This window comes from Schistocerca cancellata, chromosome 2, assembly GCF_023864275.1.
Source record: "Schistocerca cancellata isolate TAMUIC-IGC-003103 chromosome 2, iqSchCanc2.1, whole genome shotgun sequence".
NCBI lineage: Eukaryota > Metazoa > Arthropoda > Insecta > Orthoptera > Acrididae > Schistocerca > Schistocerca cancellata.
The window spans coordinates 1,092,863,820-1,092,882,222 of record NC_064627.1 but is presented as its reverse complement, the minus strand read 5'-3'; the positions used below and the strand labels follow the sequence as shown (position 1 = coordinate 1,092,882,222).

The 18,403-nt window shown below is 45.4% G+C and overlaps 1 protein-coding gene across 1 annotated transcript in view; it reads right to left on the bottom strand.

The window, feature by feature from the left end:
• Positions 1–18,403, bottom strand: part of LOC126149825 (carcinine transporter-like) — a 213,865-nt gene that overhangs the window by 35,739 nt on the left and 159,723 nt on the right. The window contains exons 6-7 of the mRNA XM_049915836.1: positions 15,167–15,388; positions 629–843 (exon numbers count right to left, since the gene is read on the bottom strand). Of these exons, the coding sequence (XP_049771793.1) occupies positions 629–843; positions 15,167–15,388 (437 nt within the window). The remainder of the gene's footprint in view (positions 1–628; positions 844–15,166; positions 15,389–18,403) is intronic.

Below are 18,403 nucleotides of genomic sequence, written 5' to 3'. Positions count from 1 at the left end.
ACGCAAGACCTCACACAAGTCTTCGCACCCGAGAGGAGCTCACAAAACTTCAGTGGACTGTTCTTCCTCATGCACCCTACAGCCCCGATCTCGCACCGTCGGATTTCCATATGTTTGGCCCAATGAAGGACGCAATCCGTGGGAGGCACTACGCGGATGATGAAGAAGTTATTGATGCAGTACGACGTTGGCTCCGACATCGACCAGTGGAATGGTACCGTGCAGGCATACAGGCCCTCATTTCAAGGTGGCGTAAGGCCGTAGCATTGAATGGAGATTACGTTGAAAAATAGTGTTGTGTAGCTAAAAGATTGGGGAATAACCTGGTGTATTTCAATGCTGAATAAAACAACCCCTGTTTCAGAAAAAAAATGTGTTGCATTACTTATTGAACTGCCCTCGTATGTTAGTGGAGTTGTCTATAGCGGACAGTTCTTTCTTAGTGCTTAACGTTTCTTGTCATTGAGTGCAGTACAGATGAATAATGAGACAGATGACCATAATGATGTTTGCGTAGTTGTTGAGGGCCAGTAACACGTGCCGCCCTACGTACAGTATCAGCCCAACCACTTCCCACTTATTGATTCATGACGGAGCCAAACGACTATGGATGGGTAACGCAACTCACAGGTGAGGATGATGACGATGGTGAAGTTGGCGAGCGCCATCACCCACTGGCTGCCAGCCTGCGTCCAGCGCCGACCCAGCCAGTCACCCAGATAGCGCCCCATCACGAAGCCGGGCACCTCCACCAGCGCCTGGTACAGGAAGTTGAGGTACGGGTTCCCCGACATGTTGCTCACGTTCAGCACCAGCACGTAGAACGTCAGGAAGCCGCTGATCCTGTAGGCGGGCACACGCAAACACGGTCAGACCGAGGCGTAGTTTCTGTTGTAGCTGCTTTGCTCTAGTAAAGAGATGCTATAAATTTCAATAATCTCTTGTTTCATGTTGGTCTACTTGATCTAAGAATGAGTTTGTTTCTGTGGCTTTTAAAGCTATTGTACTGTGTGGGATTCGCTCGAACAGATGAAGTCGAAAGTTGTCCTATGATGAGATTCTTTGTTTAGGACACTTGATCACCAATGGAAGGTCACCAAATGTTTGTAAATAAACGTATCACGAGAAAAGACTATGAAGGTAAAATTTGGGAGATTCGCACCCGTACAGGGTGTTACCAACAATCGTTTTTCCCTCGCACCATTCGAAACTGGAACAGGAAAGGGGGAAGGGAGTGGTAGTGGTAGAAAAAGTACCTTCTGCCACACACCATAAGGTGTGTAGATGTAGATGGTCAGTTAAGAATCTGCTCATTAACTTTCAACTATTAAGAAATAGGGAGCTCGTTTGAAATGTGACTGTATTTCTCTTGAAGATGGTCCACTTGAAGGACGTGTGGAACTTGCAAACACAGATGAGAACTGCGGTGTCACCGCCAGACACCACACTTGCTAGGTGGTAGCTTTAAATCGGCCGCGGTCCATTAGTACATGTCGGACCCGCGTGTCGCCACTGTCAGTAATTGCAGACCGAGCGCCACCACACGGCAGGTCTAGAGAGACGTACTAGCACTCGGCCCAGTTGTACAGCCGACTTTGCTAGCGACTACACTGACGAAGCCTTTCTCTCATTTGCCGAGAGACAGTTAGAATAGCCTTCAGCTAAGTCCATGGCTACGACCTAGCAAGGCGCCATTAACCATTTCTAGAGAGAGTCTCACTTGTATCATCAAGAATGCTGTATACAAATGATGGATTAAAGTTAAGTATTCCAGCAGCTACGTACTTTTCTTTATAGCATTCATTACGTATCCGGTTTCAGACCTAGCGCCACCTGCGTGAGTTGACGCGTGCATTTCGGCCTCCTCTTGCAACACAGTGTTGGCTCTTCTGCCAACACTACAAGAACAATGAAAAAGTGGACTGCATAATATCTAACGATAAGCAAGTAGGACTTGTGGTTTAGATTACACCACAGGTATGTAAGAAAAAACACCGTGTTACATTTTACGTGAAGATAGCAAATATAATAACATAGGTGCAAAAGAACTGCAGAATTTTTTGAAAACTGTTTCAAAAATAAGAAATCGAATTTTTCAGGATTGTATGGATCGTTTTCATGCCGTAATTAATGACTGTGGATCAGACATGGATCCGTCACATCACGCTACAAACAAAACGGCAACAGCTGGAAGTCAGTGATCCGGTAAGAAAAGAGGGGAAGTCAATTTCATCTTCAAGAAGCAAGGCCTGGGAGTCTGGTGGTAAAGCGAGTGTCTGGAAAGCGAAACGTCCCAGGATCGAATGAAAATCGGACTGCAGAATATTTTAGTCTGGCTTTAACCTCGCTATCGTCTGTAAATCATGTCAAGATTCACGAGAAATGACACGTGGATCAGATTCCGCTTTACAATGTAGGTCACCTTTGCATCGTTGGCTTACTGAGGTAGGTCAGGGACACACAAGTAACCGTAATGGTGTCTAGCTGAAAGACTTGCACCAGGCTGCAAAATATCCGAGATGATCCCAACCAGTTATACTATACGATTGTTTTATTAGCTACTGCTGTCTGTGGCCTCATATGCGTTGACGTGGTATGTGGGACGCATTTATAAAGCTGGTAGGAGTACTGGATCATGTCTTAGGATTACCTCAGGAGATTTTTGGACGTTTGGCAGCCGAAATATCGGAAGAAAATAAGACTTGGTTACGGTTGCACTCCCGTAACTTCATCAGTCGAGAAATACATGGTAAAACATTAAGATACTCCTTTGGATAATTACTGATAATTTTAAGTAAAGGACAATACTGTGGCTGGAAATCAGTACCTGCTGAGGTTTGGGCCAATCGCACTCTGCCTCATCTGTTACGTAGAAGTAGATACCACGCATGCTGATCCACCCTTCAGCCCTTTCTCGCAGTGAATCACACGCTCTTTCAACTACATCTGGCTCCATTCCCTTTGTGTCACATACATTGGTCACACGCTCCTGTAACGTCTGTACATCGTCAATGGGTTGGTGGTACATCAATGCTTTTAAACATCCCCTTAGCCAGAAATACAGCAGATGTAGGTCTGGTAAACGAGGAGGCCATGCCACATGACTTTCTCGGCCAATCCATCGTCCGTGAAACGTGGTGAGGCACTGTCGTCGATCCGTAAAACAGTGTGTTTGCCCATCCTGCATAAACCACAGTCGTTGACGTTCTCCAATACCGCAGGTAATTCATCGTGCAGAAATCGGTGATACACAGCACCTGTTAATCTCTTTGGTAAAGTCTGTGACCTTGCGAGTTTTTCTTTGGCAGTTCCTGCAAATACATTGATAGTGAAACGATCCTGCTGTCTCAGGTCCATGACTCTCAAAGATTTGCGTCCGTCCACATGTGCGTATTGTAGCAATTTGCTATGCCCTCAATTGTGGCCATCCATGTGACCGATTACTATACATTACTCGTCACATGTAAAACGTCCCAAATGTCAACATGTATTGATTTCTTAACATATAACTATGGAAGTTTTCTCCTTGTCTTCACCAAAACTACCTTCTGTTGTAATATGTTATACTTTTTCTTAAACATCCTGTATATAGAGTTGTGGAATGACTGTCTCTCTCTTTTCCAACTGTTACAGTCTTCAGCCATTTTCATCAGTGTTGCTTCATGTTGTTCCTTGATTCATGTTCCTATTTCTCCTAGTAATTCCCTTCTCCATCTCTCTGGTATAGTGGTTAATGTTATTGCATACTAATGGAAAGGTTCCAGGCTTGATTTCTGGATTCCCCAGACCAACTCAGACTGTACTGTACTGGAAACATCTGGAATGTCAGCTCGGCATTGTGAAGTCAAATGTGAAGCTACATGAAAAATTAAGCAATGGAAATGGCAGAAGCTGCCGAAATACCATGACATCAAGGAGAGAAAATTTTAATGACCGGAGAGGAATCATGAAGGTTCAAGTTTGGGTCCATTCCTTTCCTTAGATACGTAACTTTCCACTAATATTCAACAAGCAAAGTTGGGACTTTTTGCAGACCATGCTAACATTATAATAAATAAGTTTAGAAATAAAGGTTCAGAAGAAATTGTAATGATATTTTTAAAGGATTCTGAAGCGGTCCTCTAGAAATGGTCTGTCTCTAAATTTAGGAAAAACACACTATACTCAAATAGTCATACCAACAACTGATGTATCTACATCTACATCTACATCCATACTCCGCAAGCCACCTGACGGTGTGTGGCGGAGGGTACCTTGAGTACCTCTATCGGTTCTCCCTTCTATTCCAGTCTCGTATTGTTCGTGGAAAGAAGGATTGTCGGTATGCCTCTGTGTGGGCTCTAATCTCTCTGATTTTATCCTCATGGTCTCTTCGCGAGATATACGTAGGAGGGAGCAGTATACTGCTTGACTCTTCGGTGAAGGTATGTTCTTGAAACTTTGACAAAAGCCCGTACCGAGCTACTGAGCGTCTCTCCTGCAGAGTCTTCCACTGGAGTTTATCTATCATCTCCGTAACGCTTTCGCGATTACTGAATGATCCTGTAACGAAGCGCGCTGCTCTCCGTTGGATCTTCTCTATATCTTCTATCAACCCTATCTGGTACGGATCCCACACTGCTGAGCAGTATTCAAGCAGTGGGCGAACAAGCGTACTGTAACCTACTTCCTTTGTTTTCGGATTGCATTTCCTTAGGATTCTTCCAATGAATCTCAGTCTGGCATCTGCTTTACCGACGCTCAACATTATATGATCATTCCATTTTAAATCACTCCTAATGCGTACTCCCAGATAATTTATGGTATTGACTGCTTCCAGCTGCTGACCTGCTATTTTGTAGCTAAATGATAAAGGATCTATCTTTCTGTGTATTCGCAGCACATTACACTTGTCTACATTGAGATTCAATTGCCATTCCCTGCACCATGCGTCAATTCGTTGCAAATCCTCCTGCATTTCAGTACAATTTTCCATTGTTACAACCTCTCGATACACCACAGCATCATCTGCAAAAAGCCTCAGTGAACTTCCGATGTCATCCACCAGGTCATTTATGTATATTGTGAATAGCAACGGTCCTATGACACTCCCCTGCGGCACACCTGAAATCACTCTTACTTCGGAGGACTTCTCTCCATTGAGAATGACATGCTGCGTCCTGTTATCTAGGAACTTCTCAACCCAATCACACAATTGGTCTGATAGTCCATATGCTCTTACTTTGTTCATTAAACGACTGTGGGGAACTGTATCGAACGCCTTGCGGAAGTCAAGAAACACGGCATCTACCTGTGAACCCGTATCTATGGCCCTCTGAGTCTCGTGGACGAATAGCGCGAGCTGGGTTTCACATGACCGTCTTTTTCGAAACCCATGCTGATTCCTACAGAGTAGATTTCTAGTCTCCAGAAAAGTCATTATACTCGAACACAATGCGTGTTCCAAAATTCTACAACTGATCGACGTTAGAGATATAGGTCTATATTTCTATGTATAACAGGCAGCCAAATGAAAACCGAACACCCACCACAGTGGAACCATCGAATGACTCCATTCAGAAGTAATCACCACAAACATTAACACATTTACCCCACTGGGAGAGGAGACGGCCAATTCATGGTTCGTAGAACGTGGTCGGCCACTGGCGGACCACCACTTTTGCACTTCCTCGTCCGACTGAAACTGACGTCCACGCATGTCTTTCTTTGGGTCGCCAAAGATGTGAAAATCACGCGGTGAAAGGTCCAGGCTGTACAGACGATTCTGCAGAGTTTCCCAATAAAATTGCTGAAGCGTAGCCTTCGTCCGATTGGCAGTGTGGGGGCGGGTGTTATGGTGCAACAGGATGATTCCGTCCGATATCATTCCGGCAGCTCGAGGGCAAACGGCAAAGTCTACAGTGGAAACATCTCACATCTCCCCCACCGAAGAAATCAAAAGCTGTTCATACAAGTTCCAGTAGCCATGATGACCTTCTTCTTCGACTGCTGGGGCTCTCTGCTCGTCGAGATCCTCAAGCGTGGAACTACAGTCAGTGTGTAGCGCTGTCAAGACACTCCGCATAAACTGCAACGTGCCATAAAGTCAAAACGCACAGGAAAGCTGTCGGACGATATCTTCCTACTGGCTGATAACGCCCTGCCAATCAGACGAAGGCTACACATCAGCGATATGGTTGGGAAATACCACAACATCGTCCATACCGCTCGGATCCTCCACCATTTGATTTTAACACCCTTTCCGACCTGAAGAAATACATACGTGGACGTCGGTTTCAGTCGGACCAGGAAGTGTAAGACGGGGTGCGGTTGCGGGTCCTTCAGTGGCCGACCGCGTTCTACGAAACAGGAATTGATCGTCTCGTCTCCCAGTGGGATAAATGTGTTGATGCTTGTGGTGAGAACTTCTGAATGGAACCATTCCATGGTCCCGTTGTGGCGGGAGTTCGGTTTTCATTTGATTGGGTGAAGTACGAGCGTTTATATTGAAACAATGTATAGAGAGTATACAAGCTACTTTAACAAACACAATAAACTAATCCTGCACATCAGCAAAATTTCCAGAGTATTTAAAACAGGGAAGAGTCGTACCTGTGCTAAAGAAAGATCAAGCAGAGGACACAGAAAACTACTGGCTCATTTTCCCACTGTCACCGTTCTCAAAAAAAGTAGAATCAGTTATGAGACACAGGTAATTGAGTTAATTAGATAAATACAACCTTTTAAGTGAATCACAGTTTGGATTTCGAAGTGGTAGAAGTACTGAATCAGTCATAGCGCAATTCACGAAAGTGGTTCTTGATGTTCTTGACGAAGATGAGTATGTCACAGGCATATTTAGAGATCTTACTATGGCTGTTGATATGGTTCAACGTAAGATTCTATCAAATAAACTTCGTGGAAGCATTAGGAACCAGCGAAAAAAATGCTCCTATCAGAATACAAAAAATGCAAATATGTTCGTGTTTGTTTAAAAGATTCTGACTGAAAAGTGGCGTACCAGCTGCCTCATTGTAACTCCCTCAGCACCTTTAAAACTATTCCTAAAAATTTTGGCATGCGAACATATTAGAGCTCTTTGTAATATGCAGTTCAATTCTCACTCGCACAAGCTCAGTAACTCGCTCAGTTTCACTTATCCATCGCTGTAAGTAGCTCACACCCATCCACTTCCACCTGATCATTCTCACTTACTCATTCGGCTCAAATTATTGTCATTCTCTTTCTCTGTCTCTATCCCTGTATCGCAGCCACAGTCTTCTTCGTTCTCTCATACTACTACTGTTTCCTCTCACTGTCACTCTCTCCCTCTTTCTCTCTCTTACTGCTACTATCTCATGTATTCCTTCCCACTGCCGCTGTCTCTTCTCATTATCACTATTCCTCTCTTTCTCGTTATCACCGTCATAGACTATGTCTGTCATTATCACTGGCTCTAACCCACTTCTGTTTTCTCTGTATTTCTCCCTCACTCTTTTCCTAGCAGTGTTTTGTCACTGTCAGTTATGTTCCACAACCGCTGTCTCCCCTCTTCCTCTCACGCTACCTTTGTGTCCTTCGCTCTTTCTGTAACACAACCACTGTCTGCTGTCTTCCAGTATTTTTTACTTTTATGACTGCCACTGTCTCCTTCTCTCTCTCGGCATAAAGAAGTGCGAATATTTCGCATGCCGAAATTTTTGTGAAAACTTTTAAAGATGCTGAGGAAGGAACAATGAGACACCTGGTACGCAACTTTTCAGTCAGAGTCTTTGAAACAGGAGCATATTCGCCTTCCTCTTGTTCCGACAGGAGCATTTTTCCGCGGATTCCCTTCTTTTCCACACCACATCAGGGCATGTCACTCTTGTGAAAAGAACTTTATGGGCCAGTAAACTTTTCATACTTTACTTGTGTGAAATTGAAATAGCGCAGAACTATAATTTTGCACCTCAGACCGGATTTAATGTGCAAAAAACATTTTGCATCTGCTTCAGTACTACATCATCATGGGGTTTCCAGAACCATTCTGATGATAACTAACACACTTAGGGCATATTTCTCTGTGTTACGTCACTTTATAAACTACGTTTTCGCTTCGTATCGTATTTTATGTGTACAAGTAGGGTATCTCGGAAACGGATAAAGATATCAAAAAATGTCCAAGGGTGTCCGACATCGGGATCTTAGGAATATATCGTAACAATTTCAGTCATTTTCTGTGCATAGCCACCTCGGAATCCGAGACTCGGTTTTTCTAAGGAACCATCCATGAACTAATGGTGCCTCCATAAACACCGTATGGCCCAGCGACGACCACATCAAATGCAAAAAGAACCAAACGATTTGCTCAAGTTGACTAAGCTAGAGGAAGTAATTCGACCATAATTTGAGCCTGTACTGTGCGATAGTGAAACTAAGACGAGGGGGAGGAGGAGGACATTAATGTTTAATGAGCGTCAACAAAGAGATCATTTGAGACGGAGCGAAAGCTCGGAGTAGGCAAGGATGCAGAAGGAACTGGGCCGCGCCCTTTCAAAGGAACCATCCCGGAATTTGCTTGAAGCGATTTAGGGAAATCACGTTAAACCTAAATCAGGATGGCTTGGGTTTGAACCGTCGTCCTCCCGGAAGCGAGTGCAGTGTGCTGACCACTGGGGCACCTAGCTCGGTGAAACTAAGACGATCGTTCTGTTGGTATATAAATGGTCTCTAGCTCAAGGCCATCCAAAATACTTGACAGCAATTTTCTATCACCAACAGAACCCGAGATACGAACCACGGAAAAATCACGTTCTTATGCGTGACGTTTTGGAACATACTGGAAAGAATGCTGTTGCGTCCGTAGCGAGATATATATAAAGACTGGTTCTGATCACACATAGCAGATAGGGTACAAATATTAAAGATAACACACACCTCAAATAAGTCTAAAGTTTTAGTAAATTTTCTTTTCTTTATTGAAGTTCTTCAGGGTAGCATTTTGTGACCAGTACTGATCCTGATATACATCAATGATAGAAGGGAAAAATTCATGCAAGTCCGAAGGAACAGGGGTGCGGCGGCTACAGCCACCATGAAATACGTGAAATATATTCGCAGTTGCGAATATGGACAACCATTAGCTGTATAAGGATACGATGACAATGAAAATTCGTGCCGGATCGGGATTCGAACTCGAATTATCTGCTTATCACGAGTGACCGCCTTACCACTTGGCTGTCCGAGCGGGACTCACGGCCAGACCCAAATTTCCATATGTTGTTAATCATGACCCCAAACAGGATGCGATAATGCTCTTGTTTATGTCGAATTGTTCGACAGTTTACCATCGAGGGTACTGTACAACCACGAAAAAGGAATCGTCGTAGAACTGTTGCTGGAGAGAATAATGAAACTGCGATATTAGCTACAGTGAATCAATACCCCCATATTAGCACTCGGCATCAAAGTCGTAAGTTGGGCATTAGTCGGACTACTGTTTACCGAATTTTGAACCATAGAAAATATCATCCGTCTAATACTTCCCTTCATCAGGGACTTCATGGCTATGATTTTCAGAACCGAGTAACATTTTGCCCTTGGTCGCTTCCGTAAATACAGAAAGATCCAAAGTTTTTCGGGAGTATTGTTCTCTGACGAGTGACCTCCATGAAACACGGTACGATTAATCGACACAACCTGCATTACTGGAATGTGAAAAACTCACATTGATTACGCCAAGTTGATCGTCAGCGCCTGTGAAAGACGTATGTTTGGATGGAACAATTTTTGTCAAAGTCATTGGTCCATTCCTTATCGGTGGCACCTTAAGTGGTGACAAATATCGAAAATTCTCGGAGGACAAACTTTCAGTATTACATGCAAACCTTCCACAGACCTTCCTTTGGACTTGCAAGAAACAATGTAATTTCAACATGATGGTTGCCCATCACATTATTTTGTAACAGCTTCAGAAGTATTAGATTAGGTGTACAATTGTCGGTGGGTTAGAAGAGGTAATCCAATATCTTGGCCTCCAAGATCGTCACATCTTACTTTGCCTGCATTTTGTATGGTAGATTACTTGAACAGTGAAGTGCCAACAATACGCGACAACGTACTTTAGCATACGATAATGTCAAATGATTCCGTCTGCAGATAAATTATTGCATCGAAGTGGGCAGCCACATTTATGAGCACTTACTGTGAAACAGTTCTTAGAAACAAGCATCCTGTTAGCAAGATGCAAGAAGACATACCTAAGAAGAGCACCCCGTTGGTGAGAGGCGAGAGAACACATGACAAACGAACTTTTTTCACTATTACTGAACTTATCTGCGTTTCTTTTTTTTTTATTCAAAGCATTTTTTTCGAGATAACATAATTCGGGAACTCAACTGTGTTATTTGGCGCTTACAGCGCCACCTACCATACAACTACAAGAATGTTACATGCCAAAGTTACGTATTTTTTCCCACTGAGTCCAAGTCTACAACAAAAATGGTATTTTCCTATTTAAGATTTGGAAGTTGCCTCACACCCAAAATCCTGGGGGTGGGGCATCAGGTCAACATTGGTGTTGCCAGATAGCATTTTTAAAGATATCGAACCTGTATTTTTCGTGTTTTAATCTGAGATTTTTGTGATATTTTTGTTCTCTCAAGGTGAAAAACTCACCCTGTATACGCAAAATTTAATAATCTAATAAACATAGCATTGTTGTTACAATGAACAATTTCCACATCAATCTGAACTCTAAATGGTGAGTGATGAGACAAAGATACAAGTCAAATTGCAAGCTTAATCAGCGAACAAGCCAATACAGCACAAGGAGAAACAGTGAGTAAGACAAGAGCGCAAAAAGCAGGGTGACTCCTGAGTCGCCTTGCGATCCACTCTGCACGAACTCGGGGGCAGTGAATGGCTGCTTGGAGCTGTGAGCCAGGAGTGCACTGACTCATGAGTCAACAGCAATCTGCTCCACACTGAGTCAGGAGTGCTAGGGGAGCCAAGTGCTTCCACTTTGTAGATCATTACATCTTGTGGTGAAGCACTGAATGGGCTACCATGGCAGTTTTTTGGAAGCTGTCTTTTCAAATCAAAAGCAGAAATAAAAAGGCGATAAAGTGCTTTATGCATTAATGAAGTGTTTCTTTGCTTTCTATTATGTTTGTGGCTGATAAAGCTGTTCAAAACAGTAAGATGTACAGTCACATGTAGAACGCATTATGCAGGGTGGTCCATTGATAGTGACTGGGCCAAATATCTCACGAAATAAGCATCAAACGAAAAAACTACAAAGAACGAAACTCGTCTAGCTTGAAGGGGGAAACCAGATGGCGCTATGGTTGTCCCGCTAGATGGCGCTTCCATAGGTCAAACGGATATCAACCGCGTTTTTTAAAAAATAGGAACCCCCATTTTTATTACATATTCGTGTAGTACGTAAAGAAATATGAATGTTTTAGTTGGACCACTTTTTTCGCTTTGTGATAGATGGCGCTGTAATAGTCACAAACGTATAAATACGTGGTTTCACGTAACATTCCGCCAGTGCGGACGGTATTTGCTTTGTGATACATTACCCGTGTTAAAATGGACCGTTTACCAATTGCGGAAAACGTCGGTATCGTGTTGATGTATGGCTATTGTGATCAAAATGTCCAACGGGCGTGTGCTATGTATGCTGCTCGGTATCCTGGACGACATCATCCAAGTGTCCGGACCGTTCGGCGGATAGTTACGTTATTTAAGGAAACAGGAAGTAGGTGTTTTAGCTGCTGTAGTGGCTAATCCGCACATCAGTAGCAGACGAGAGAATCGGGAATCTCAAAAACGTCGGTGTTGAGAATGCTACACCAACATCGACTGCACCCGTACCATATTTCTATGCACCAGGAATTGCGTGGAGACGACTTTGAACGTCATGTACAGTTCTGCCACTGAGCACAAGAGAAATTACGGGACGATGACAGATTTTTTGCACGCGTTCTATTTAGCGGCGAAGCGTCATTCACCAACAGCGGTAACGTAAGCCGCCATAATATGCACTATTGGGCAGCGGAAAATTCACGATGGCTGCGACAAGTGGAACGTGAGCGACCTTTGCGGGCTAATGTATGGTGCGGCATTATGGGAGGAAGGATAATTGGCCCCCATTTTATAGATGGAAATCTAAATGGTGCAATGTATGCTGATTTCCTACGTAATGTTCTACCGATGTTACTACAAGATGTTTCACTGCATGACAGAATGACGACGTACTTCCAACATGATGGATGTCCGGCACATAGCTCGCGTGCGGTTGAAGTGGAATTGAATAGCATATTTCATGACAGGTGGATTGGTCGTCGAAGCACCTTACCATGGCCCGCACGTCCCTGGATTCCTTTCTGTGGGGAAAGTTGAAGGATATTTGCTATCGTGATCCACCGACAAAGCCTGACAACATGCGTCAGCGCACTGTCAATGCATGTGCGAACATTACGGAAGGCGAACTACTCGCTGTTGAGAGGAATGTCGTTACACGTATTGCCAAATGCATTGAGGTTGATGGACATCATTTTGAGCATTTATTGCAGTAATGTGGTATTTACAGGTAATCACGCTGTAACAGCATGCGTTCTCAGAAGTGATAAGTTCAGAAAGGTACATGTAACATATTGAAACAACCGAACTAAAATGTTCAAACATACTTGCGTTCTGTATTTTAATTTAAGAAACCTATCTGTTACCAACTGTTGGTGTAAAATTGTGATCCATGTGTTTGTGACTATTACAGCGCCATCTATTACAAAGGGAAAAAAGTGGTCGAACTAAAATATTCATACTTCTCTACGTACTATTCGAATATGTAATAAAAATGGGAGTTCCTATTAAAAAAAAAAACACAGTTGATATCCGTTTGACCTCCATCTAGCGGGCCAACCATAGCGCCATCTGGTTTCCCCCTTCAAGCTAGACGAGTTTCGTTCTTTGTAGTTTTTTCGTTTGATGCTTATTTCGTGAGATATTTCGACCGGTCACTATCAATGGACCACCCTGTATAGTGTATTTTTTGCAGTGTAGTCTATGTCATAGTGACCAATTCAGCATACTGGATGGGATGCCATTGTGGCACCCTGTCCTAGGATCTGTGTTCCGCATGCTGATGTCACTGGAGACGCCTTTAGTATCAAAGTGATATTACTCCTTTTTTTCCCGTCGCTCCGCAATCTTCCTCTCCCTGGACCTCGAATGCGCTTATGACCGCGTCTGGCATTCCGGTCTCCTCTTCAATCTCCAAACCTTCGCCCTTCCCATTAACTACGTCCGTCTCATCGGTTCCTTTCTCTCCCGCCGTCCTTCCTATGTCACCATCCATAACACGGATTCCTACACCTTTTTCCCCTCCACCGGTGTGCCCCAAGGCTCCGTCCTCTCCCCCCTTCTGTACCTTTTGTACACGGCGGACATGCCGCCGCCGTCACCCCCCGTCCACCTTCTTCAGTTTGCCGATGACACCGCCTTCCTTGCCCTTGCCCCCACCCTGCAACGCTCCCAACACCTTCTCCAATCCCATATTGACCGGTTCACTGCTTGGTGCAACCAGTGGTTGCTAAAGGTCAATCCCTCCAAAACCCAGGCGATCATTGTAGGCAAAACCACCCCTTCCTTCCGCCACCTTGATTTCTATCTCACCGTCTATGGCCGCCCTATCGCCCTCACTCCCACCCTTAAGTACCTTGGCGTCACCCTCGACCGTCGCCTCTCCTGGACTCCTCATCTCAGGACAATCCAAGCCAAGGCACGTTCCCGACTCCGTCTCCTCAAGCTCCTTTCCGGCCGTACGTGGGGTCTGGACCCCTCCACAATCCTCCACACCTATAAATCCCTCATCCGCCCTATCCTTTGTTACACCCATCCTGCCTGGATCTCCACCCCCCCCCCCCCCTACCTTTTATAAATCCCTCCAAATCCTTGAACGCCATGCTCTCCGCCTTACCTATCGCATCTGTCTCCCCTCCCCCACGCGGATCCTGTATGATCTCATCCCCTTCCCCCACCTCCTCCTTTTCCTTGAAAGGATGCAGATCCTGTACACCTCCCGGAAACTTGATCCTCCTCACCCGCTCGTCTCCCCGATCCTCTCCCGCCCCGCCCGCTGCCGCGCCTGTATTCCCACGTCCCACCCGGTCTCCATCTCTCCACCCTCCTTACCCTCTCCCAAGGTGGCTTCCGCCAGCTCCCTCTTCCTGATGACGTCCTCCTTCCATCCATTTACCCCTCCTATCAACTTTGACCCTCCCCCCCACCTCCTGTGTTTTTTCCTTAGGGTACCCTCTCTCCCTTCCCTCCCTCCTCCCTTCCTCCCATGGGCTTCCCCTACTCCCCATACCTTCATTCCTCCCCCCTTCTCCACTCCCATTGGCATCTCTGCTCTCCCCTCTCCCTCCCCCCCCACCTTCTTCCCCTCTTGGCAGGTCCCTGGACTCGCACACATTAAGTGGACATTCGCGCGCCGGAGATCATCGCCCTCGGTTTAGTGTATGAGCCGTCGTTTTTGTGAATCAGTGTTTTTCGCCGCCCACGCTCTTTCGTTCGCATGTGTCGTCTAAATCGTCAGTGTTTGTGCACAGTGCCGACAGTTTTCTTGTTTGTTCGTCGAGTGTGAACGGCTTCATGTTTTTAATTATTATTGTCTCTACTGTTTTTAACCACCAGTCTGTTACTTTTCTGTCTTCCTTTTCTCTTTTATTGTACTGCTTGTGGCTGAAGAGCGGAGTAAAATTTTCCGCTGCCAGCCCACCTTGTATGAGGTGCAAAATAACAATAAAAAAAATACTCCTTTTTTATTAGGCACCAATCGCTCACTCCACGAAAGGATCAGTTCAATAGTTGATCGCACATCTCTAGGGCAGATCGCATACTGTTGGATGGGTGAGCTGGGTGTGGATGGCATATGGAACACCAAACACAGGAAGGCGGTGGGTACAGGTGAAGAGCGTGTGTGGAGGGAAGACAGTCCCCTTGACATTTCAGCATGGAAGGGAGCACCTGATGATGACGACGAGCTATGCTGTCGAAATATTGTGCCAAGAAAATGCAACAATCTAGCAGCACACCTGCAAGAATGTTACGATTTTTCAATGCCGACAAGACGCGAGATCTTCACCTACAGTCGATGTTAATAAACTGAACGACGCAGAGAGAGCCGGGGCAGTACCTGCAGAGTGAGATCATGACGGTGTTGCGGATGATGCGGGCGCTGCTGAAGAGGCCCGCAATGCCGAAGTGTCGCTCCTTGGCGGCGGCGATGCGCTCCAGCACGTCCATGGCGCCGTGCGGTACCGACCGGCCGTTCACCTTGGCGATGTGGCGCAGCACCGACAGGCACTGGTGCGTGCGCCCCTTCGCCGCCAGCCACCGCGGAGACTCGGGGAACATCCTGCACAGAACAGTCAGCGCGTTGCTCTGCTACTATTAGTGATGGGGAGCTCGTGAATGAGTCGTTCAAATGAACGCTTCACTCCAGTGAAGTGTGAACTAACCACTCAATTTCAATGAGCTGGTACTTCAAACTCTCCACAGATAGCACACTCCACACTTTTTTTCTAGTTCATTCACTCACTCTCTTCCCCTCTCCCTCTCCCACTACATTGGCGCTACGTCACTCATTCTCCCTTCACTTCATTCCTCCCTCTACTGCCTGTCGACGAATCGCGCGGTGAAATACACTGACAACAACAGTTGCACTTTGCTTTCCCGTCACCTAAATCAGCGAAGAAACCCTAAATTTCACTACTTCTACGCGATCGCGAGTTGCTAGCCATTGTATAAGCGTGAACAGACACAAAAATTGCTTTCCGAATAAAATAAAGGGGGATTTTACCTGAAACTGTACCAATGACTACAGGTGACAGTTTACGTTTTGAATGCAGAGGGTTATTATTCTCAACAAAAGTAAAACCTACAGGAAAAATTCTGAATAATTACTTAACGTAGGTATATAGACTTTGTGACAGTGGTAAACATACTCATTCTATTTTGGATTAAATTTTAAAAGGAACATAAAATTGGACTGAATTTCGTTAGTAGCCCTAGTTTTCAGTCCATAAATACAACAAATAAGGTTTCACTTGGCAGATAAAGACTCTTTTTGGCGCTTCATGAGAAAATGTCGAGCAAGGTTAAACGTAATACCTTCTTTATATGTGACAGGCTTCTCTATTTATCTTTCCTTTGTCGTCTTCGACCATGCTGTATTTAAGTTAACTCAGCTCTGTAAGACGCAAAACGTTGCGTGGACGTTACTTCATAGTTCGGCCATCTGTTGGTAAAATTATGAAGTATTACGAAGCTTTATTGTACGAGCGAGGCGAAGCGAGCGTAGCCGCGGCTGAGCGGCGAACTGGGCAACTTCGACAGGCTTCCGTACAAAACGAATGAACTACTTCATTTGAACGCTTCACGGCAAAGAGTGAAATGAATGAAGTACTTCACGGGAATGAACGAGTTCGACCCATCTCTAGCTACTATAGCTCACAGCTGCACAGCACAATCTCTGCGCGGCTGTTATCGACTCATTGTTGGCGTTCAGAGGCTAGCGCAGCGATTGTTGTCGGGAGGCTGTGGAGGGAGGAGACAGTTTAACTCGAAGCTTACTGGACACAGGCGTCACGATGACGTGACTTGTTCAGCGTCTTGTCGACTGCTACGGAGTGTTGTCATCACATCGAGCCGCGCGGGATTAGCCGAGCAGTCTAGGGCGCTGCAGTCATGGACTGTGCACTTGATCCCGGCGGGGGTTCGAGTCCTCCCTCGGGCATGGGTGTGTGTGTGTGTGTTTGTCCTTAGGATAATTTAGGTTAAGTAGTGTGTAAGCTTAGGGACTGTTGACCTTAGCAGTTAAGTCCCATAAGATTTCACACACATTTCTGAACATCACATCGAGTGAGGTGTGTGAGTGGATCCTCGGAAATCGTGATATATTACGAAATAAGCAGCCGAATATTTGTAATAAGCGAGAATACAAATTTCATCGTTACTCATTTCACTGACAACATTTTTTTAATCAGACGGAAGTCACGAAATCGAAAAAACTCACTCCTGAGGGAGAGATGGTTCAAATGGTTCAAATGGCTCTGAGCACTATGGGACTTAACATCTATGGTCATCAGTCCCCTAGAACTTAGAACTACTTAAACCTAACTAACCTAAGGACATCACACAACACCCAGTCATCACGAGGCAGAGAAAATCCCTGACCCCGCCGGGAATCGAACCCGGGAACCCGGGCGTGTGAAGCGCCTGAGGGAGAGAGTCTTTACATGTAAATAACATCGAAACTGCTGAATATTGTTCTATTGCATTAACAAGAAAGTCCTATAATCTATTACAAACACGAAGATGTGTAAGAAATATTCGGACATAACAGCACAGAAACCTACTTCTTCCGGCGCCATAACTACACGTTTCTAACTATTACACGGAGGTGAACTCATACAACATTCAACAACAGTGTCTTTCATCATTTGTATTCTGAAAGCTTTAACTGCTGATGAATCATTCACTGACATTTAATTATGGTACATTGTGCCAAGACTTACGTGTTTGTGATAAATCTTCAATGTCTTATTGCCTTGAAACGGTGTAGTGTCATAACACACAAGCGTAGCACGAAAACAACGAAAAACGAGGAAATCCAATATGGCGTCTCACAAGTTCTTCATTTATCGACTGATATTGAATTTCATGTTTCCTTCGGGTTCTGTGGAAGATGCGTCATTTTGACGCCACTTCAATGTTAGTTTCGAGCGACACTAGCACCTCCCAGTTGCGGGCATCTTCGTCCACCGCTAGCCTAGGGCAACTACACTCCTGGAAATGGAAAAAAGAACACATTGACACCGGTGTGTCAGACCCACCATACTTGCTCCGGACACTGCGAGAGGGCTGTACAAGCAATGATCACACGCACGGCACAGCGGACACACCAGGAACCGCGGTGTTGGCCGTCGAATGGCGCTAGCTGCGCAGCATTTGTGCACCGCCGCCGTCAGTGTCAGCCAGTTTGCCGTGGCATACGGAGCTCCATCGCAGCATTCGCAACCGTCTCCATGAAGCTGGGCTACGGTCCCGCACACCGTTAGGCCGTCTTCCGCTCACGCCCCAACATCGTGCAGCCCGCCTCCAGTGGTGTCGCGACAGGCGTGAATGGAGGGACGAACGGAGACGTGTCGTCTTCAGCGATGAGAGTCGCTTCTGCCTTGGTGCCAATGATGGTCGTATGCGTGTTTGGCGCCGTGCAGGTGAGCGCCACAATCAGGACTGCATACGACCGAGGCACACAGGGCCAACACCCGGCATCATGGTGTGGGGAGCGATCTCCTACACTGGCCGTACACCACTGGTGATCGTCGAGGGGACACTGAATAGTGCACGGTACATCCAAACCGTCATC